At 39.9% G+C, this 23,454-nt stretch overlaps 1 protein-coding gene across 2 annotated transcripts in view; it reads right to left on the reverse strand.

Moving 5' to 3' along the window:
• The window catches only part of Trhn (tryptophan hydroxylase), a 177,785-nt gene that overhangs the window by 79,269 nt on the left and 75,062 nt on the right, over positions 1 to 23,454 (reverse strand). For both annotated transcript variants that reach the window (XM_067135743.2, XM_067135741.2), the window contains 3 exons: positions 11,826 to 12,042; positions 8,663 to 8,760; positions 5,384 to 5,451 (listed from right to left, as the gene is read on the reverse strand). In XM_067135743.2, coding sequence (XP_066991844.1) covers positions 5,384 to 5,451; positions 8,663 to 8,760; positions 11,826 to 12,042 — 383 coding nt within the window. The remainder of the gene's footprint in view (positions 1 to 5,383; positions 5,452 to 8,662; positions 8,761 to 11,825; positions 12,043 to 23,454) is intronic.

The raw sequence follows: 23,454 nt of genomic DNA on the forward strand, positions 1-23,454 counted from the left end.
AATATCCTTATTTTAAATGTGTTTGTCATCGGCTATGTCTTTTGTTTTGGTTTATTTGATTTTGTACCTCTTCATTTGTTAATTTTTAATACAGTTGAGCTGAAGGGTGGACGCCGCGTGTTTCTCTTTCTCCACAACGAGGTACGATCTCATAGCCTCTTTAGGGTTCCTTCCACGTTCCACAATCCTTCGGTAGTGGTCGTTTGTTAGACCTGTAAGTTTAAAGTTGTCGCAATGCGAACCTGGCGTAAATTTGTTTTTAATTTCTGGTTTTTCAAATTTCATATATTTGTTTTATTCGAATATTATTTATATTTTCCTTTCCCTCTTATTATTATTATTATTATTATTATTATTATTATTATTATTATTATTATTATTATTATTATTGTTATGTAGACGCGAACAGCTGCTACATAAATAACACCAATAGAAATACTGTACAGTACAGTTTTGTCATTTACTTCTTCAAGTAATCCAGAATTGTACGCCGGACACAACTATCCTTGGTAGCATGGTTCTCAATTAAAATGCGGACACGGCAAATAATGTCGAACAATTTCGCTCTAATTTTCGCTAGCGAAAAAGACTGACTGTCCTTTACGGCTGATAAGGCATGTCAGAAGGACTTCACGTGACATAAACCATCTTATTCATCGTCTTCATTCTCGTTATCATCGCCATCAATTTCTGTTGTCTTTTCTTGGAAGTGACAGGTGACAAACTCTTTGATGTTTTCTAACGCCGGATCTATCTCAACTTCTAGATCAGCGGCACGTAATCGTCTACATTGACATTACCATAATTACACTGTTCGAGAGTTTGTTGTAGTGTTTGTAATGGTTCCTTTGTCAGGGTGTGAGATAAACTTGGCTTTGTGAAAGCAATGACGTACCTTGTTTGGCGACACTCCTTTCACTGCTTCTGCGATCCAAATTGCAGCATCGAGTACAGAGACAGACATTTCCTAGCCGAATGCTCTCTCGGCCATCTTAGATCCACTCAGAATACACATGTACTGAAAAGGATTAGGAAGGAAATCTACATATTTTTTCCGTTATAATAACATTTCCTTCAGTTCCCGCGTTGGACAGAGTCCGCTAAATACAGGTAAACTTACAGGAATATTAAACCAGGACAGGGACAATTTTCCGAAATGGACAGTTTTCCGGTACATAATTGTTTCGCTAAATGCAGGTTTTACTGTACAGCAAAAAATATCATGCGAAGTTTTGTTACAGAAATGCAGACTTTATAGATTAGTCTTACAAACTCAGGTGCATGTAAATATCAAATATATTTTTAAGAAACCACTGAACAAACCTCTCGCATTGTGAAAGTTAGACGTCAGCACAAGTTACAGACAGATGAAAATCGGGTAGCGAAATATGTTAAAGGGATGTAATTATACAATGTATTAGTCAAGGAGTGTCCAGCGAACACAGTTTGTTCATTTATACACGTCTCTTGGTTATTTCTGACAAACTTTTGTACTTCTATAATTTCTAAAAAAATTAATATAGAGCCCTTGGTTTCCATGTGAAAAATTTCGATATGTTGATTTGGATTGAAGGAATGAATTTTAGTTATGATGTGTTTTAAGAACTGTACTCTGTGTAACACCTCATTACAAATAATCATTTCTTCAATTCAGATCAGCATCTCAAAATTCTTCACATTGAAACCAAGGGCTCCATATTAAGTTCTTGCCCCCTCCAGTGTAGTCTCCAGCCGGTGATCCGAATGGGGAACCATCTTACCTCCGGAATATTTTACCCGAGAGGAAACAATCATCAGTACATCATTCATTCATACAGAGAGAGCTGAATATCATCGGGAGATAGTTCCGGCTGTACTTTCCCGTTGCTTGCAGCAGTGTGGCTGTATCAACACAGCTAAACCATATTAAATACGAGGGTTGCGGCATAAGTCATTGCAACTATTATTTCCTCACATTTGCATGGCCATATGTCATGGAAAGCATGACACTCATAGTACATGGGCACAGAGCAGATGGCGGTGTATTGGACAGGTCCCACGCATCTCACGCACAGGGCAATGGGACTTCAGTAGTCAGTCAGGCTCCGTGCAGAACGGATGTGACGAGGTAAGTGGGGGTGGGAAGTACTGGAACACCCACCATATTCGCTGGACCTGTCCCTGTTCGATTTTGACCTCCAAAGAGAAAGAACTATACATGGGAGACGGTTTGGAACACGTGAGGACACTGTGAACGCTGCGAAACATGAAATTCCAAAATTCACACATGGTGAGGTGACTGATATCCGACGTCTCCGCCACATTGTCAATGTGCAGTAAACAATCTGAGGGAGTAATTTGAAGATTTACTGTTGGAATAAATATTATCTAGCACAAGGATTTCATAGTTGACAGTTCCCTACACGTGGTAAACGTACCCGGCATTATGCATACATTCCACACCACCTTATGCTCCCAACTTCCATCTGTATATTTCTATTTCTCTGGTAGATCCCGCTTTCGTGCATAAAAATAGTTGCAATGACTTAGGCTTCAACCCTCATATTATTGCAAGGCCATATCGGTGAGTCACCAGGGCTGCCACCCTTGCAACTTCGGAAAGGCTGGTACCCCGCTTTCGATGAATCATTCATTTGTCTGGTCCCTCAAGAGATACTCATTCGATATGGTTGCACCAACGTCTCGGCTATGTGTTTCATTTGGGACGCGCAAGCCTCCTCAGCGCGGCAAGATCACGTGGTTCACAGCGGAGGTCATAAAACGTATCTTGCGAATATTTATGGCCATACAATTGTGTGCTAAATCAGCGACCATTTTGTTGGACGTAGATCTTGATGCAACACATTTCTTTCAATTTATCTGTTACTCCTGAACGTCGTAAGAGGCTACTAAGAGAGGAACATCCAAAGAATTTGTAGTCGTTCTCTCCTCTTCTAAGCCCAAAAACATTCATGGTTCTATGCTTTTCCGTGTAGCAGAGAAATTTACGTACTATATTATCTTTTTTTGTGATAGGATGCTTTGGCGGTCAGTCGTCATTAGATTGGGAGAGCTGCACGTCTGGGTAACAGAGTATGGTGTTGAAACTAAATCAATCAATCAATCAATCAATCAATCAATCAATCAATCAATCAATCAATCAATCAATCAATCAATCAATCAATCAATCAATCAATCAATCAATCAATCAATCAATCAATCAATCAATCAATCAATCAATCAATCAATCAATCAATCAATCAATCAATCAATCAATCAATCAATCAATCAATCAATCCTGATCTGCATTTACGGCAGTCGCCCAGGTGGTAGATTCTCTATCTGTTGTATTCCTAGCCTTTTCTTAAATGATTTCAAAGAAATTGGAAATTTATTGAATATCTGCCTTGGTAAATTATTTCAATCCCTAACTCCCCTTCCTATAAATGTATATTTGCCCCAATTTGTCCTCTTGAATTCCAGCTTTATCTTCATATTGTGATCTTTCCTACTTCTAAAGACACCACACAAACTTATCCGTCTACTGATGTCATTCCACGCCATCTCTCTACTGACAGCTCGGAACATACCACTTAGTCGAGCAGCTCGTCTCCTTTCTCCCAGTTCTTCCCAGCCCAAACTTTGCAACATGTTTGTAACGCTACTCTTTTGTCGGAAATCACCCAGAACAAATCGAGCTGCTTTTCTTGGGATTTTTTCCAGTTCTTCAATCAGTAATCCTGGTGAGGTTCCCATACATTGGAACCATACTCTACTTGGGGTCTTACCAGAGGCTTATATGCCCTCTCCTTTACATCCTTACTACAACCCCTAAACACCCTCATAACCATGTGCAGAGATCTGTACCCTTTACGCGTATTTACAATCCCATTTATGTGCTGTAGAATTGTGAGCACCTACTCTGAGCCCTCCCTGCCTCATTTGGACCGTTCAACAATGGATTGTTGGATGATGAGAAAATAGTGCAGGTACACGTGCGTGTGTCTGGGGGGGGGGGGTACATTAGTCGTGTTGATGCATCACTCATCCCAGAGAAAAATCGGATATGTAATTGTTTGGGTTTCTTAAATTTTTGCAGTAACCTACTAAGGTCAATGCTCTCTAACTTTTGACTCTGACAAGATAAGTAATTTCGTCATAATATTGAAGAAATAGCCAAATTTTATTTCCAGATTATTCAAGAATACGAAACTGTTCCCGGAAAGAATCAAGTAAGTTATCTTCTTAATATTCTGAATATTGCTAAGAAAAGTGGCTTCAACCAGATAAGTCAGTTTTTCTCGCATGTAGTATATTTTCTGTTGGTATTGTGGACGTAGGCATTATTATCTTGTAAATGGATTGTTGGCAGTGAACTTACACAGCTGCCTCTGTTTTAGAGAACTATTCAATGTTACGAGCTAACAATACACAAATGTGAACTACACGTTTTGATTTTGACTGGTCCACATCAGAAAATAATGCCTGGTCAGTGTAGGACAAGTCACTTTAATTCGTGATCCAAAGCAAATACTTCATTCAGTATTTTGAATGAAACAAAATCCAATCAAAAATATTAAAAAAGCTATTTCTTAAAACGGAGAATGGTTTGAAAATATCTGGTGAATCGGTGATTTCGTATTGTTTAAAAAATGCTTCCCGTGATAACTTTAGTTTTTATGACTTATCTTGTTTTTCCCTGGGATGAGTGAAATAATAATGTAGTGTAATTAAAACGTCTACGCCTTGCACACAAAATAAAACGAGTTACGACTGACTCCAGTTCACGATGAACGTAATAGTGCCTAAGATTATTTTCGATAAACAAAACAGAGGAATAACGTGTAATTCCAAATTTACTGCGTGTTGCAGATGTCTCATTTATAGCAATGCGATCAGACGTGTTTCTGTGTTCTATTACAGCTTCGTAGTATTTTATAGAATTCTTATGACAATGTGGCGTGGAGATTGTTTAATTTTCCCGGGAGACCCCCCTCCCCAACTTGCACATATTAAATGCGAACAAGTACCTTCACTGCTAAATTTTCAAGATGATTAGTGAATGTATTCATATAGAAGTACATAGTACGTAGATAACCTGGAGTTCAGAATTAATTTTGATCTCTCATTTGTTTCATGTACTAGAACAATTATTATTATTATTATTATTATTATTATTATTATTATTATTATTATTATTATTATTATTATTATTATTATTATTATTATTATTATTATTATTATTTTGCGTATGGTTGTTAGTGCCTGCGAGGACATATTCGGCACGTTTGGGGTTGTTTACGATCGCAGGGCAAGTAGTTTATTTTGAACATTTGTTATTTCTCGAATTCATACACTACTACGAAAAATGATAGTAATAACATCAGCAACAACAATAACTTACTGTTTGTATGAGTTGGCGATCTCTGAAAAATGCTCGCGTCGTTTGCGATAAATTGGATCCTTGAAACCCTGTAAACATAGAATCAGATGACAGACAGTAAGAACACACTGATTCTGTACATTTTAAAATCACATCTAAAAATGAAATGTTCAAGTTAAAACAGCCAACCTTGATAATATTCTAGTGCACGGAGTGCCTTAAGATCGTACGGGTCAAAAATCATTCACTCCTTAGAACCTATCTTTCACAGATTAGTGGTGATACATATTGAAAATGAAAATCCACAGCCTGTTTCCAGTCATTCGACCGGGTCAGGAATGGAATGAATGAAGCCCCCATCTAGCGGCGAGGATTGGAATCGTGCCGGCTGCCGAAGCCTGTCACACTCCTCTGGCACAATGATTAATGAATGACATATGTAATGAAATGATACTGGAGAGTGATGCTGGAATGAAATATGACAGGGAAAACCGGAGTACCCGTCTCTCCTCCGCTTTGTCCAGCACAAATCTCTCATGGAGTGACCGGGATTTGAACCACGGAACCCAGCGGTGAGAGGCCGGCGCGCTGCCGCCTGAGCCACGGAGGCTTCTGGTGATACATAATAATAATAATAATAATAATAATAATAATAATAATAATAATAATAATAATAATAATAATAATAATAATAATAACTCCAGAATTTCTAATAGCAGAAATTGGTCGCATAAAGAAGGCAAAACATTAAATCATTTGGCACGCAATTCAAGGAAACGGTTTAGAAAAGTCCACTGTAGAAGAAATGATATACAAGATGGAAAGATCATACGGTATAAGTAGGAATATCTACAATAATAACTGTTTATCTAAAAACCTCAAGAGACAACACTACAACACGGTAGTCAAACCGGAATGTCTATACATGAGTGAATGTCTAGTACTGAATTACAAGTTGAATAAATTAGTACTGGGAGGAAGAATTATACGGAAAGTACTTGGTCCGTTGAGAACAAAAAACTCTGGAAATCAAGAAGTAATGATGAAATATACCGGAACATAGAAAACATAACGGAAACAATACGGAAGAGGCGATTGTTATTTTTCGTTCATTTATACAGAATGGATAACAATAGGTTAACCAAACAGATCTTCAAATATCTTTGGAACAAGAAGTCAACATTTATCTGGTTTCATGAAGTCAAGAAACATTTGGAAATAAACAATATAGGAGGAGGAGGAGGAGGAGGAGGAGGAGGAAGAGGAGAAAAAGCAACAGAGCAGGAGATCTAATTTTAGAAATAAAGTGTTAAAAATGGAAGGATTCCAAGGTCGGAAGGGACAGAAAAGAGCCTTAAAATGGTCTGAGGAGAAGGAGTTCTGGAGGAAGATAAAGGAACGAAAATGACGCGTGGTCTCTAGAAGAATCTAACGGAGAAATAATAATAATAATAATAGTAATAATAATAATAATAATAATAATAATAATAATAATAATAATAATAATAATAATAATAATAATAATAATTTTCTAGCTCGGGTACAATTACCCACCATTCCTCAATACATGTTACTAAGGGGTCAATCTTATAACTCAAAAACAATCCGTAATCATTGTGCAAATGCTGAAGCGTCATTCGAATTTACAATCTACTTCCATTGGCTGGGATTTCTTAACCCTTAAGCGCAAGATACTTTGATTTTAGTACAGTACATAAAGAGTTTTAATTATTGTCCAAAAAGTGTAGATATAGGAAATAGTTATTTCCGTAACTGCCACAAAAAGTAATGTTTTATCTTACGAATGAGATTATCGAAATGACTAACGTTAACTTATCACTTTACCGGGCGTAAAATATGGCGATTTAAAAAAAAGCTATTTGTTCGGCGCGTCGTCCTATAGAGATCTTTTGCCCCTACTTGCACAAAGTGATATGAACCTGCGTTTAATTGGAATGGAGGAAGTGTAGAGTGTTGAATGTGAGGAAAGAAACGTTAAGGACGACAAAAACACCCCGTACCCAGGCTAGGGATATTAATAAATTACAATTAAAAAACCCCTGACCCAGCCGGGAATCGAACCCGGGGCCGCCGGGTGACAGGCGGACCCGTTTCCCCCTACACCGCGGGGCCGGACTATGGCGAATTTATCTATTTAAAAAAGTTGTTAAGGGGTCCGTTGTTTGCAATTTCGTTTATTTTGCCATATTTTAATATATTTATCAGTTTTAGGTATCAGTGTTTTTTTTTTTTTTTTGGTATTTGCTTTACGTCGCACCGACACAGATAGGTCTTATGGTGACGATGAGACGGAAAAGGCCTGGGAATGGGAAGGAAGCAGCCGTGGCCTTAATTAAGGTACAGCCCCAGCATTTTCCTGGTGTGAAAATGGGAAACCACGGAAAACCATCTTCAGGGCTGCCGGCAGTGCGGTTCGAACCCACTATTTTCCGAATGCAAGATAATAGCTATGTGACCAAACCACACAGCCACTTGCTTGGTCAGTTTTCATTGTATCGTAACCAAATTTTAACTATATGTATAGAGAGTTATTAACAAACATGATACCAATTTACGTAGCTGTGTTAGTTCTGAAATTATTGCAAATTTTGTATTCTTAAATAGTGGTCTAATAAGAAGTCCCTTGCATTAAAGTTTGTTTTTGACGAAGCAGAAACTGTTTAGAAATTTAGCTCGTAGATATAAAAACATAAATTATGAATGGTTTCAGTATTATTCTCTGTAGGAATACATGTTTAAACTTTCATTTTTTAATATTTTTGAAATTTTTTACTAATAATATTCAATTGCATCTGTCAAAATTCAAAATTCAAAGAATATCAAGGTGGTGAGCAAATTTAAATTCCTGTACCTTTAACAAAAGCATTAGCAACTTACAACAATTTCCGATAACAGTTGCGTTGCAAGGAGAATTTTATACACATCAAAGCGAGTAAATAGCAATTTAGTTACTCACTTCAGAACTGCCCTATTCCATTATTTTCCCTTCAGATCTCCTCAGTGATATTTTGCATGCCTCCTAATCATTTTTTTCAGATTATGGTCTATCTTTTATTCCTGAGCTACACGTCAAGCGTCCTTTATTTTTACAAAGGGAAAGAGGCGTGTACTGTGATATTTAAATACAGTGAACTCTGATATTAAATAGCCACTAAAGGCTTTAAAATGCCGGATTGACTAAAGTAATATAATTTTCTGATAGAGGAAGGATTTTTTGCTTTGCAAGTGTTAAACTACTAGCGATATTATCAGTACACTCAAAGAGCAGACAGTACTCACCGGATGATCGGCATCGAGCTCGGAACCATACATGAGCACCCTCTGAGCTTGGTCTAAGTCGGAGATCTTGCGGGGGAACCACGGCATCTCCCCAAAATCTGGAAACAGTCCAAATTCAGAGAAGCAATAGTCACCATCTAATGGAAGTGATGAATTTAGCTAAAACGTTAAGACTTATTTGGTATATTGATTCATAGTTTTCTTCTAAAACAGGCACTTTTCTGCAAATATAAGGATACACAGTAATAAGGCGCCAATAAGTATTATTCTTCAGCGTATTCACCATTATTGTTCAAACACTCGTTTCAACGGTATATCAAGCCATCGGTGACGACATGAAAGCAATCTGCATCCAGTCTCTGATGCTACATCATGACGGCTTGTCGAACCGATACAAGTATATCGTCGTTGGATCGCTTATCAATCAGGTGCTTCTACAACGGTCCAAAGAGATGGAAATCTCTGGATACCAGGTTGGACATCTTGGGAGGAAGCGCCGTTACAATTCACGCGTGTTGTTGGCTAAGGGTGACCTGACGTTGTCGTGCAGTAACACGACGCCTGTTGAGAGAATTCCATGTCGTTTTCTGTCATTTATTACACGCAAACATTACAGTGTGTCACACTGCATTCACTGTTACCCTCCTGGTGAGGAAATCAATATCCCTACAGTTCCAACTCGGTAGGCTACCCGGAGTGTTCTCTCTCTTCGATCCATTGAAGCAGCACCCACGTGGTAAACGATTCAACGACGATACAGCCGTTCAGCATGCCGTCATGTCTTGGCTGTAGGTACTGGACACAAATTACTTCCATGCCGATGCATCGATGCCTTGGTGTACCGTTGGAAGGAAGCTGCCTCTGTGGATCAGTTGGTACAGTGTCGGTCTCCGGATCCCAAAGATAGTGGGGTTCAAACCCGGGAGGTAGTCGGATTTTGAAGGGCGAAAAAAGTCCCCTCTAAACATCATATCGTACGATGTCGGCATGTAAAAGATCTCTGGTGACACATTTGGTGTTTACTCGACAAAATTCATTATAACTCAGCCATAGACGTCCAAGAGAGATTCGGTTTTCTCCGCCATCTAGTAGGCGTACAGTAAAATAGAACGTCGAAATTGACGAACAGACAGCATGCCGACGTCAAATTAAAATGTCTGGACACGGTAGCTGAGGCCACTAGATTATTATTATTATTATTATTATTATTATTATTATTATTATTATTATTATTATTATTATTATTATTCTTTCTTCTTTCCGATGAGGCCTGCTAAGGACCACGTGCCAATTTCAATTCAGTTATTCATACTTTGTTGTTTTCTCTTCCGCTCCTTCCAATATTCTTTCATCCGTTCACAATGCTGTTTCCTTCTGCCCTCGGACCACTTCGCACCCGGCTTCTTGTTCAATCTTCCTTGGAATCCTTCCATACTTACTACCCTCTTTCTAAAAATTTCTCTGCCCATAGTTTCTTCTTCTCTTATGTTATTTCTTTCTAAATCTTTCCTTACTTCTTGAATCCAGCTAGTTGTTGCCTTTTTGTCCCAATGGTACTTGAAAATCCTTTTTGTTAATCTGGAGTCATCCATTCTGTAAATATGCAATCTCCTTTTTCGTATGGTTTCTGTTATGTTTTCTATGTTCCTGTATATTTCATCATTAGATCTTAATTTCCATACTTCTGTTGTTTTCACAGGGCCTAAGATTTTTCTCATGATTCTCATTTCTAGTACCTCAAGTTTATATAATCTATAGTTTAGTACCAGGCATTCACTTGCATATAAGCATTCCGGTTTCACCACTGTAGTGTAGTGCCTTATTTTAAGATTTTTAGATAGACACTTTTTGTTATAAAAATTATTTGTGATACCATATGCTCTTTCCATCTTGTGCACCCTTTCTTCTACTGCAGATTTGTCTAAACCATTTTCTTGAATTGTTTCTTCCAGATATTTGAATTTTTGTTACTGTTTCCACTGGACCAATATCTGTTGCCAAAAATTTTGGAGCATTCTTGATGTTTGCAATGTATTTTGTTTTTTTTCTACGGAGATTATTACTACGAATAAAACACAGTTTGTTTGATTGTTTTAATTTATTTCAGGATGATCCAAATAAATGCACACAATTCTATTCATCCATGAATGGCACACTTTCTAATTACTGTCTATTTACAAATCTCCGTTCTTTACACACAGCAGGGAGTCCCAGCTCGTTGGAATTACCCAAGAGTGCTATAACCCTATTCACAGGCTCGCGTTACTTTCATTTCTCCAAGTCCAGTCACCCAACACAGCAACTGCGTGCAGACAGCTAGATTTGAAAATAGTGTTATTCGCCATGCAACACACGAAGACTGATCCTTGGTTCTTCTCCAGAGACAGTCCAGTAATTCACACAGTCAAACACAGTTAACAAACAGCAACAATTCAACAGTGCTATAGAGCAGGACAGTACTCCTCACGAACCGACCATTAACACTCACAGCGGTCCTCAGTCCACAGAAGTACGCACGCACAGTACTCTAAGTCAGTACACAGTCTTCTGTTTTCAGTCCAGATACTCACTCGCAGCGGTCTCGTATGTATACCTCGATTATGCATTAATAGAATATTCAGGGTTCAGCTAGAGATTGAACATACCCCTTGTACCTTACAAAGAGCGCATGGAGAAAGTAGACGAAGGGAACAATACAGGAAGGACCACCCACCGCATGTCCTCGGGCGGGCTGGAGCTGACTTAGTCATCTCTTTCAACAGGAAATACCGAAGGGGCTGCGACAAGACTGACGGTCGCTTGAGTACGTGAAATTATTATTGCAGTTGGAAGAAGTGCTTGGACATGAATGGTGACTGTCGAATAGTAATGCGGATCAGTGCTTTACTAATGTGTATCCTTATATCTGCGTGTAAAATAAATTTTCTCTGTGCGAGTTCTTGTTTCCTTGTTTCCAAGCTCCTTGGAATGTATGTAGACTATGTATGTATGTATGTATGTATGTATGTATGTATTTAGGGGTATGTATGTATGTATGTATGTATGCATGCATGCATGCATGTGGGTCTAGTTTGGGCATCGTTGCTTCCCCCATTGACCTAGAATCATAGACGAGATCCAACAGGCTGATGGTTATGACAGATTACCAAGCATAAGGACTCACCGAAGCTGGTTGTGCTGGACAGTGGTGTTGGGGGCGGCAGCTCTTCGCCCTCCTCGAAGTTGGACAGGTTGATAGCCGCTACTTCCTTGCGCAGCATCTTCATGAGGTCTTCCATACGGCGATTGTCACACTCCACATCCACCATGATCTCGTACTCTGAATCTCGACGCCTCATGGATCGTCGAGACTCAATGTGCAACACGTTTACTCCCAGGTTCTACAACAGAAACATCAACAATAGGTTGTCTTGTGTCTTCAGCTTACAAAATCATCTACATTGGCATCATGAGTATTCTTCGTCTGGAGATAATCAGCCTTCCTACTCTTTTAATTTTCCTCTTATTTTGACATGCAGGATAAAATCCACTCTGTATAAATGATGATACTACTACAGCATTAAGTTCGTGGGCTGGCGCCTACAGTGTAGGCAATGTGGTGAACATTCATGTACTACAGTCAATAACTTCCATTTTTTTGCCAGTTGCTATGTGCACCCGAAATCTTTAGTATCTCGTGGCCAGAAATATTCATTTCAGGCTAGAAATCAGTATAGCCCTCAGAGCCACCCGGTACCTGTTTACACACTCTCTCTTATTGGCAGTGGCGGTGGGCTCTCAGGAGCACATGAGCACGTGAACACCCAGTTGTAACGCATATTCACGCATTCATAGATACCAGCAATTCAAAATTGTTTCCTTTTTTGACCTGATTTCGTCAATCGATCGAAATCATTCGACTTATATCGAAGCTCCATTACACTGACAGCTGTTCGATTCGACTGACAATTGTCCGTCGGTTACATCGTTGGCTGGACAGCCACGAACCTTAAGACTATACGCATGCGCATAGAGATGATGTCATAGTTTATGCACAGATATATCCATAAGCGAGGAGCACGGTAAGGGATGTGCCTTTCCGTCTACAACTACTCTGAAACCAGAGATAGTATTACAGTTGACCACAAGGGTCCGCCATCTCCCCTGTTACTGTTGTCCACAGCTTCCAGAAGTTACTATTTCATCACATCGCCGGAAGATTTCGCTAGTAGCTAATTCTGAACAGGTTTTCGTAATCACGGGATCAGAAAGCCAGAGCCTCAGCCAAAGCCTGAGCGACTCAGCCCGACAGCTGTACAGCCCCAGCATTTGACTGGTGTGAAAATGGTCAAACCACCAAAAACCATCTTCCATCTTCGGGGATTAGTCTCGGGAAAACGCATCCTCGGTTATAGGGGTTCTACCATATTATGAGTAGAGAAGCAACCGTACAAGGAACTTTTAGTGAAATTATTTAAGTGATTTTGTACTTATTTGTATTCTACTTTGGTATATTTCAGACGTGAACACAAATTTTGTTGTAAACCCTCTGAAAATTTGGCTACGAGCCGCCGCTGCTTATTGGTCACATCCATCGGACGCGTTAAGACATGCGCACATCTGAAAGTGAGGGGAGGTGGAGAAAACGGAAGTACGAGGATATCTAGCATGAACGAAACACACGCTGAGGGGAAGGTATTTACTTCCCCGCCTGCCCACACGTCCCATTGGCTCGACAATGAAGGGAGAGGGAAATGCTATTTTTATTTGCTATTTCCTTTACGTCTCACCGACACAAATATGTCTTATGGCGACGATGGGATAGGAAAGGCTTAGGAAGTGGAAGGAAGCGGCCGTGGCCTTAATTAAGGTACAGCCCCGGCATTTGCCTGGTGTGAAATTGGGAAACCACGGAAAACCATCTTCAGGGCTGCCGACAGTGGGGCTCGAACCCACTATCTCCCGATTATTGGATACTGGCCGCACTTAAGTGACTGCAGCTATCGAGCTCGGTGAGAGGGAAATGAAGGGAGGTATCACACGCCTCCTTCAAGCCAACAGACGTAATGTGTATATCAACTCATTGAGGGTCAAATTCTCCATTTTCTTTGTAATTCGTGTGTGCGAGGTCTGGCTGAAATGTTAGCGGTCTTGACTATGACTTCATTATCAAATGGCATCGCGCTCAACCACTGTAAAAAGGAATGACCCTTATTTTCATCAACATAGGCCCCGTTAAATACTACTACTACTATTATCCTCAAACACCAAAGTAAAAATAACCCGGCATTAAATAATTATGATTATCAGAGACGCAAGGGCGTTTGGAAAACCATTCCTGTGAAGTTATTGTCAGCGCTGATCAAACAATTGAATGCCATATATTGGGGTGGGATTACATCGTGCACACTCATAACAATTAAATTACAGTTAATTAACTGGTTTCCTTGATGAGAAAAAGCTAGTATAGCCAGAATATTTAACCATAGAAACATCTTAATCATTTCTCGAAAAAATAGAGTTGGGAGTGGCCTCTGTGTGCGCAGCGTCGCAAGCCACACCTCCTGGAAGACGAACGCATGTGACGTTGCCTTGGTCACTTCTCCTTCATCCTCAGGGCTGGCCAAAATCTTCGCCCAAACGTTACCTGTTTCCTTTTCCACCCGGAATTCTTGTAATCGCGATTGTACGCCCTACAGTCAATATGTTTGTGGACTGGCGCTAACAGTTCAATGATCACTGTTCACATATTCTTTTGAACTATCTTTACGCGTCCTTTTCCCGTCGTGGTGATCCGGGCGATTTCGACTTGATCATCTGAAACGTTTCGCTAGCGGATTTGCCAAATGTTTGGCAGAACTTGAAACATGCCTCTTGCTCAAACTACGACATTCTCAAGTTCCGTGTCTGACATTCAACTAGCCTTCACAACAGACACCATAGTTCCGCTTCTACTGAATGCACGCAGTGCCTGTTTCTGGTACGAGCGAAGAACTGTCACGGCGCAACATCCTGTGGTGCAAACTCTCCGCTGTACTGCACCACAGCGCTAGACGGCAAGTCCACGAACTTAATGACTCTTCTATGTAATTTCGTGCTGCTATTTCTAGCCTGGTAAGACAGACCCTCCGACGAGGGTAGACGGTATCTACTGTGTATTGGGAACTACGTGTTATTGTAGTGTTATGTGTGGTGTATGAGTTGCACGGATGTTGGGGAGAGCACAAATACCTAGTACCCAACCAAGGCAATTTGGTCGAAATCTCCGATTCGGCCCGGAATCGAACCCATCCCTTATACTGTATGTCTGTTTAAGTTGTCAGATAAAGGCTCATTGGATCCTCAACAAATCCCGATCAGCTTTCATAGATGGCCCTAGGCGTCACTGAAGAGGCATGCTTGAAATAAGAGGAGTGAGGTAATTTCCCGTTACTTTCTTCACCGAGCCAGAAGTTTCTATTACATATCAGTCTGCCAAGCCCAGTGAAATGCACGCACCAACTGACCCTATGGGCAAAATAAACGCCTTGATATACTCAGCCTCCCTACTCTTTAAATGATGGCTTACTTCTAAAACCTCGTATGTCCCAGTGCTCTTCCTACCTATTATATTCCTTAAGTCTGGTCACGCCTCCCAGCCACATATTTGTATGCAGTCCGTCAGAATAATTCGTTGTGTTCGTTTTTCTGTGCTAATGTGGAAAGGGAAAATAGACCTTACAGCACCACATTGTAGGGATGTTGTTTGTAAGCGAATTTGCGCACTCCTACAGTATAATGTACTTTAGGTTCATTTTCCTTTACACGTAACCATAGGGAAATGAACGGAACAAAAATCGTTCTGATGGGTTGCAATTCCACATGTGACTGGGAGGCGTGACCAGTCTTATGGAATATAATGGATAGGAAGAGCACTGGGACATACGAGGTTTTAGAAGTAAACCATCGAAATTCTCCTCTTATTTTGGCACCATTCATAACAGGTACTGGCCGTATAAGGAATTCTGTGAAATAATAATAATAAAAATAATAATAATAATAGTAATAATAATGATGGATTCTACGTCCCACTAACTACTTTTACGGGTTTTGGAGACGCGGAGGTGCCGGGATTTAGTTCTGCAGGAGTTCTTTTACGTACCAGTACATTTTACCGACACGAGGCAGACGTATTTGAGCACCTTCAACTACCACCGGACTGAGCCAGTATCGATCCTACGAAGCTGGGGTCAGAAGGCCAGCGCCTCAACCGTCTGAGCCACTCATCCCGGCATTCTGTCAAAGGCAATGACAGACTGAGACAAGCTCAATGAAAGTAACAAATTAGTTTTAGCCTACAGCAGAAAGCATAGTGTACTGCAAACACAAGTTCTCACCAGCAAATGTATTTCCACTAATTGTAGATACAATTCAGGGAAGGTGAATGGAGAAAGGGCACCCTCACTAAACGAAGGTGCCTCCATCCCAGTAACAACGTTGAGTTAACGGAGAAATTGATTCACATTCTTAACCAAATACGCCTCTTAAGATTCTGGGGAGAACTTATGGGAAGCCTTGAATACTACTACTACTACTATTACTACTACTACTACTAATAAAAATAAACTGAAAACTTGCGAAGTTACTTTAATTCAATGCGAGATCAAAATCTATTCGCAGCTGCCAGTTTTGCTGATGATAAATTTACTCCACTCAATCTCAAAAACATGTCGACTCCTCCTTCAAAATTTGCCACACAGAACAACTACAGCATGCCTGGAAGCAGAAGGAACTCCATGGTTCATATCCTCACCATCTAAGCCAACCATCAGTTGACAAACTGAATTCCATTCTCTGGCTACAACACCGCAACCTCCACGGAGAAACAGAAGAGTTCTTATAGCAATTCATGATAGAGTCATAAATACCCGTAACTACCGAAAATATATCTTAAAGGAAGAAATAAACGACAAATGCAGGATGTGCGGAGAAACAGCTGAGACCGTAGAGCATATTGCGGATGCATTTAAGGCCATGGCAAGTAAAGAGTATACTCATCGGCATGATGAGATAGCGAAAATTGTGCACTGAGAGCTGGGAATTAAGTTGAGGCCCATGGATCGAACATTCAATATTATGAATACAGACCCTCCGATGAGCTCGAACATGAAAAGTTCAAGTTGCACTGGAAATGACCTCTGGAGAGACAGGACCATAGGATCAAGGAGGCCGGCTATTGTCCTTATTGATAAACAGCTCAGGAAGACTGACCTTCTGGATGTGACGATCCCTTCAGTTGACAATGTCCATATTTGGCCTATGCCCAGAAGGTTGAAAAGTACACTGATCTCGCAGCAAAAGTTCGAAAACTGTGGGAAATGGACCTGGCAACAGTGTGGCCTTTAATCATCTCCGCCACAGGACCAGGGACGTAACGTTAGTGTCACAGGTGTAGAATGTGTTGGAAAGTGGAAAGTGTTTATTGAAGAGTTTATTTGTAAACCTTCCGTAGTACTTGCTATACGATATGAGGTATGGTGATAAGTATATCAGATCTGTTTAAACTGTTATGTTTGTCCGTAGATTATGGGAATCCAAAGTAGAAATGTTGCAGCTCTTGTTGTTTTAAAGAGAAAACAACGTGATCATTGATGCTAAATAGGTTATTCTTAATAAACTAAATGTAAACAAAAAGTAAATATAACCCTATAATCCATACATTTGGAAAAGGAAAAATATTAAAATGAAATGCAATAAAAGAAATCTAGACTCTAGACTCCAGAAAACAGAAGCTGCTTTTAATTCAATAAAAAGTGTTTCTAACAGAAAAGGGTCTCCCTTGGAACTGAGAAATCGCCACCAAAGAGTAGTCAAACCTTAAACACTCTCCAATAGTAAAGGAGCGATTAGAAATTAAAGAAAACAAAGCCATGAAAAAATCTAGGAAAGAAAGGCGGAGTACTTTATCATAAACCCAATGTAGAAATCTAAAAAAAAAGTAATGCCCAAGATCACAAATACAATGCGTATACCGAGAATTAAAATCTTGCAACATTTAAACAGAATGGACCCAAACAAACTAATAATCCTCGTGGTGGTGATTATTGTTTTAATAGGAAGTACAACTGGGCAACTGTCGTCTCTTAACACTAATGAGAGGAAAAAGATTTCTGATCTTTTTTTAAAATGGATGTATCGGAACGAAGAACGTGAAACTGGAAGACTCCGTAGGCCTCGAAAACAATATCGTCGGGGTCAGGAAAGAACAAATGATTACCAAAGGAGGCCGGATAGGATAGATGAAAGTGAGTAGTCTGACACAGGCAAGTGGGGGCAATACCAGGACTCAGCTGAGGGCCTCGTGCTCGCCAACCCACGCATCCTAAGTCCCTTTTAGTCGCCTCTTACGACAGACAGGTATACTGTGGACGATATTCTACCAGCGGTAGTTCTTCAGGTGGAAGTGGTGGTCATAACTACTACTTTAAGGGTCAGTGTAACGTATCAGTCCCTCTTACTAAATTAAATGTAAAGTTAAATGTACCTTTCAAAACTCTGACATACATCAAGTGACACTGAACTACCGGAGACAAAACCCCAAGGTAATTATATTAAACTACACTTTACATATTTATCGAAACAAGGAACGGGGAATGCCTCGAAAACAAACAGACAATCCCAGCTGAAAAGCTAAGGCATCTGAAATAATTGAGTGGCGAATCTAGGTGAGGTTAGGGCAGACTCCTATACGAAATAGCAGGCGAACATTACGGAAATTTTAGGCTGGATAGGAAATCAGAGTGCTTACCCGAAGGTGGCCCATCCCGGTAGCGAGGCGTCGCTGACGACGTAAAACTTCAGACAGACCAAGACAGACCAAGACAGACTAGTCATACCACGAAATGCTGCCTCGCTCTCTTTATAAAGGTAAACCCTGGCCTTGGAGTAGCCAATCAGAATGCACGAGTCCGCCTATCACCACCCAGATTCATCAATCACAATTCCTACTCCAGTCGCGAACTTTAAATAAGTTTCTCGAATACACACGCTAGCGAACCTTCCATTTCCAGAACAGTCAGAAAATATATTCTAGAAGACATAACCAACAAAATGCAACACACCCTGTTCAAAAATTCATGTAACATTTCTGGATACTTCCAGTAAGTACAGAACTAAAATCTACTATTTACAAATACCATATGTTATCAAATATTACACTGTACAGGTTAGGTCGTTACAAATAAAACATTATCACCATACCTCATATCATACAGCAAGTACTACGGAAGGTTTACAAATAAAGTCTTCAATAAACACTTTCTACTTTCCAACACATTCTACACCTGTGACGGTTAGGACTTGGAGGGCGTACATTGCAGGAGAGCCCGGCCCTTTAAGGGTCCCCGCAGACTTCTTGCAAAACAAATTAAAAGATATATCTAGCCTAACGTCCGACTCATTGGCTGAATGGTCAGCGTTGAGGCCTTAGGTTCAGAGGGTCCCGGATTCTATTCCCGCCCGGGTCGGGGATTTTAATCGTCTCTGATTAATACTTCTGGCTGGGGGACTGGGTGTATGTGTCTGTCCCAACACTGTCCCCTTCATATTCATACAGTTCGCACCCGCGACCCGACAGGTGTGGGGAAAAAAGCGGTATAAAAAGAAGAAAAATATATCTAGCCTAACGTCAGTCAGCACGGAAATGGTGAGTGAGGCTTTGTAGTATCAGTCGATATAATTTGTTTTACAATTTTTACGTAGAGGAATTGCCATTGGCACACGGTCCTCACAAAAGAGCTGCACCAAATTATTTATAAATATATACAGCAATGAACATTTAAACCAAAATACTGTACCATATTTTAGTTATAAAATGATACTTTTTTGATGTGTAGTGCATCTGAGATACGATAATGTACAAGTTTTGCTGAACATTTAACTTTTATCACACATTTATTCGACAGCAATGTATAACCTCGATAAAGAGTTGGAATAAGTAACAACCTGTCAATTCAGTTTCAAAGGAGTTCTCTTTGTAAAAGTTAATAATAGGTTTATCTGTTGTACTGTTTGATATGTTTCAAACTTTATTTGAACAATTTTTTATTTAATTTTCTTCATTATTTTCTGTGTTGAAATAGTATTAATTATTATAACTGAGACTTCGGTATCTGTTACGGAGTACAGTTCTGTAGTTACTGAACAATGACATAGCTGCCTCTGTGGATCAGCGGTAGAGTGTCGGCCTCCGGATCCCAAGATAGCGGGTTCAAACCCGGCAGAGGTAGTCGGATTTTTGAAGGGCGGAAAAAAGTCCATTCGACGCTCCATGTCGTACGATGTCGGCATGTAAAAGATCTCTGGTGACACATTTGGTGTTTACCCGACAAAATTCATTAAATCTCAGCCATAGACGCCCAAGAGAGTTTCGGTTTACTCGGTCTGCCATCTAGTGGGGGCCTAGAGTAAAACGGAACGTCGAAATTGACGAGCAGACAGCCAGATGGCGTCAAATTGAAATGTCTGCACACGGTAGCTGAGGCCATACGATTATTATTATTATTATTATTATTATTAATGATAACATGAGAACAATTTTACCTACGAACATCTAAGTGGTTCATGATTGACACTGTAACCGTCCAGGCTTCTCCAGCCCTACTAATGTAATATTGTATCATTTTACGCGATATCATTTGATATCAAGTTTATCCGCCATCGGCAATTATTCGTAATAACATATTTATTCAACGTCAATCATTTGTAATCAAGGCTTTTTTGAATCATATTGTATATATGATAACATCGTTTTATTATTTATATTATGTAGAATAGGAATTCATTATGTTGTAAATACGGTCAATATGTTGAGACATAGTTGTTATCATTTCATCTCATATTTGTGTATACGGAAAGTTATTCTTAAAAGCTGGGGATTTTGCGTGACCCATGGGTTTGGGGAAGGCAGTAAACAGCGACCTGTACGCGAGGCTTGCATACCAGCAGAGTACATCATCGCCACGCCTACTGGACTTGTCGAGGAAGAAGAGAAGGGGAGTTGATAATTCGATCTATCCAATCAGATACTTCGTTGTATATGAGTTTTGAGATTGAACTGTTACCAAGAGTGGGGGGGGGGGGGGAGCCCGGATATATAGTGATTCTCACCACGAGAACGAGAGCTAATTAAGTAGAACTTCTGCTGTGAAACTAACAACTCCATCACTACTACTTCTACTGTGAACATCTACTTTGAACGACGTTATTTGATTTTTGAAACAGTGTGTGGTCGCTCCGCGACATAGTTATTTTTGTACAATGTGTTGTCGCTTCGATCAGTACTTAGGTGCGGTAATGTTATCGGATCTGCGTGAGACGAAACAAGCTTACGGCTTGTGTTATCTTCAGTAAATATTCTGGACGAAGAACTATGTTTATTTCAAGTCTATGAAATTTGGTACAAGTCTGTACCGTATAAATAGTATAGCTCAGTTGGATTGAGATTTCTACTAATATGGAAAAATTCATATCTCTGAATTTTCTCCTCATACGATCAACGCTGATCAGTTATTACAAATATAGGGCCAATGTCTAATTTAAAGACTAGGCAAGCAGGGAGTGCTAGTCCAGATAGCCCGTACCATATCATAGAAGGAAGGAAGGATGTCCATGGAGCAAATTCTACATCGAGAAGAAGAGAACGAGTAACCACGGAAACCAGATGACTTCAACGGAAGCTGCAATTGGTGAGCTTCAATTAGATAAAGCAAGCAATAGTAAATTCAGTAAAGTAAATTCTAAATTCCTCCACGCATTAAGGAAACTTTTCCGATTCATCTCATTCTTTTTGTATAATAAATTCATTTGCATTTTATATTGCGTTAATTTTCTTTCTTAAGCGATACTTAATGGTTAATTATTTAAATCCTACCCCTGTGATTTAATTATAAGTCTCTATGCTAGTAAATATAAATTTTGGTTTACAGTTTTATTTAAAACTGTAATCCTGGCGCCCAAACATTACATAGAGAAATGGGAAACCATGGAATGTTAATTGTTTCTATTTGTGTGGCAATTTGCGGGCAAGCCACAAATAGTTTATTTAATATTCATGTGTCCCAAGATAATAACTTTCGTCTCCCCAAGTGTTTTGACGAGAGGGAACAGTTACAACACTTCAGCAGCTTAGCCGTTAAACCACGAAGGCAGTCAAATGAAACACATTAAACATTATTTATTAATAATCTTACAATAATGAATAATGCCTTTGTTTATATAACTCGACAATATATTGCATTACTCCTGCCTGAATTACAATTATTTTAGTTATTCATAGGTTTTTCATTTTATTTGAGGGGACCCGAATTTTTATTTTGGCAGGCGCGTATCAGACTCGTTACGCTCCTGCACAGCAGCTGCTACAACACCTGCGAAATCCGACCATCGCCTATATGCTTCCATAGTTGCAGAATGCTGTCATTCTGAACATCTGTCATATGATCACAGCAGTAGAGGTCGGGAGAACTTGGCAACGGACTGTATCCTGATCGGTGAACCGCCCCGGCGAATGAAATGTAAATAGTAATGTGGGCTCTATTCCCTATTGCATGCTTCAGTGGTGTTTGCTAGTGTGGCGTATTGTGTACAAGGTCTGTATTAAAACAACCGCAAATACTCAGTCCGAGAGCCAAAGGAATTACTCAGACGCAGCTGATATCCCTGGTCCGCCCGGGTAGCGCACACAGGACCTACTGAATTGAAGGAAATGACCATTAAGCCATGGAACTGGATTTCCTTGTTCTTCTTCTTCTTATTATTATTATTTTGTATGTATGGTAGATGCGAAGAAATCATGCAGATCTGATTTAATTTCTGAGCGTTTACTGATTTTCAAGTTCTGGGTTGTGAAGTACATGTTCTCATCCATTATGGAATTGGGAATGGACTGGGCTCTCGCTGGACTGATAAATGCCGATTCTTCTTACATTTACAGAAATGCAGTCATTTCTTGTCCTGAGTCTATAATTTGCTGCTTATTCCTTCCTGGACTTTCCCCTTTTCCTTCCTACTCTTCATGGATTTTTTTAAATATCAGACTTTCAGCAATTTTCTTGCTTACCAGTGTTAACTTTTATAATAAGAGGTTTTTCAGCGAATGCATTTGAGGTACTGTCTCTTTCATCTTAGCCAATGAATCTGCTATTTTATTTCCTTCCAGTCCGACACGGGATAGAATCCGTTGGAAGACACTTGTTCCAAGTGCCCTTGTTGGTTCAACAGCCTTTCTGTTGGTAGGTACGGTATGTTTTTCATTATATTAGTCTGACTGAGGAAACTGCTTGTATTGCCACTTTAGAGTCTTCTTCTTCTTCTTCGTCTTCTTCTCTTTAAAATTCATTTATAGCCATTAGGGACCACGTAGAGTAACTGGAAGACTTCCTTAGCAGCCCGGAATCACTATATTCTTTCTGTGATAGTCTTATCTTCTTTCCTCCGTACACCCGCTCTTCTATTTGTGTTCTGTGTAGAAACCCTCAATGTTGGATTTTAATCGCTTTTGATTAATTCTTCTGGCCCGGGGACTGGGTGTTTGTGTTTGTCCCAACACTTTCCTCTTCATATTCAGACAACACACTACTAACCACCAGAGAAATACGCAATAGTGATTACATCCCTCCATATAGGGTTGGCGTCAGGAAGGGCATCCAGCCGTAAAACATGGCCGGATCCACATGGCCGTCACAGTTCGCACCCGCGACCCTACAGGTGTGGGAAAAGCGGTAGAAAAAGAGGAAGATAGAAACCCTCGAATTTGAAAATTTCAAATCGGTACA

Source organism: Anabrus simplex, chromosome 1 (assembly GCF_040414725.1).
Source record: "Anabrus simplex isolate iqAnaSimp1 chromosome 1, ASM4041472v1, whole genome shotgun sequence".
In the NCBI taxonomy this organism is placed as follows: Eukaryota; Metazoa; Arthropoda; class Insecta; order Orthoptera; family Tettigoniidae; genus Anabrus; species Anabrus simplex.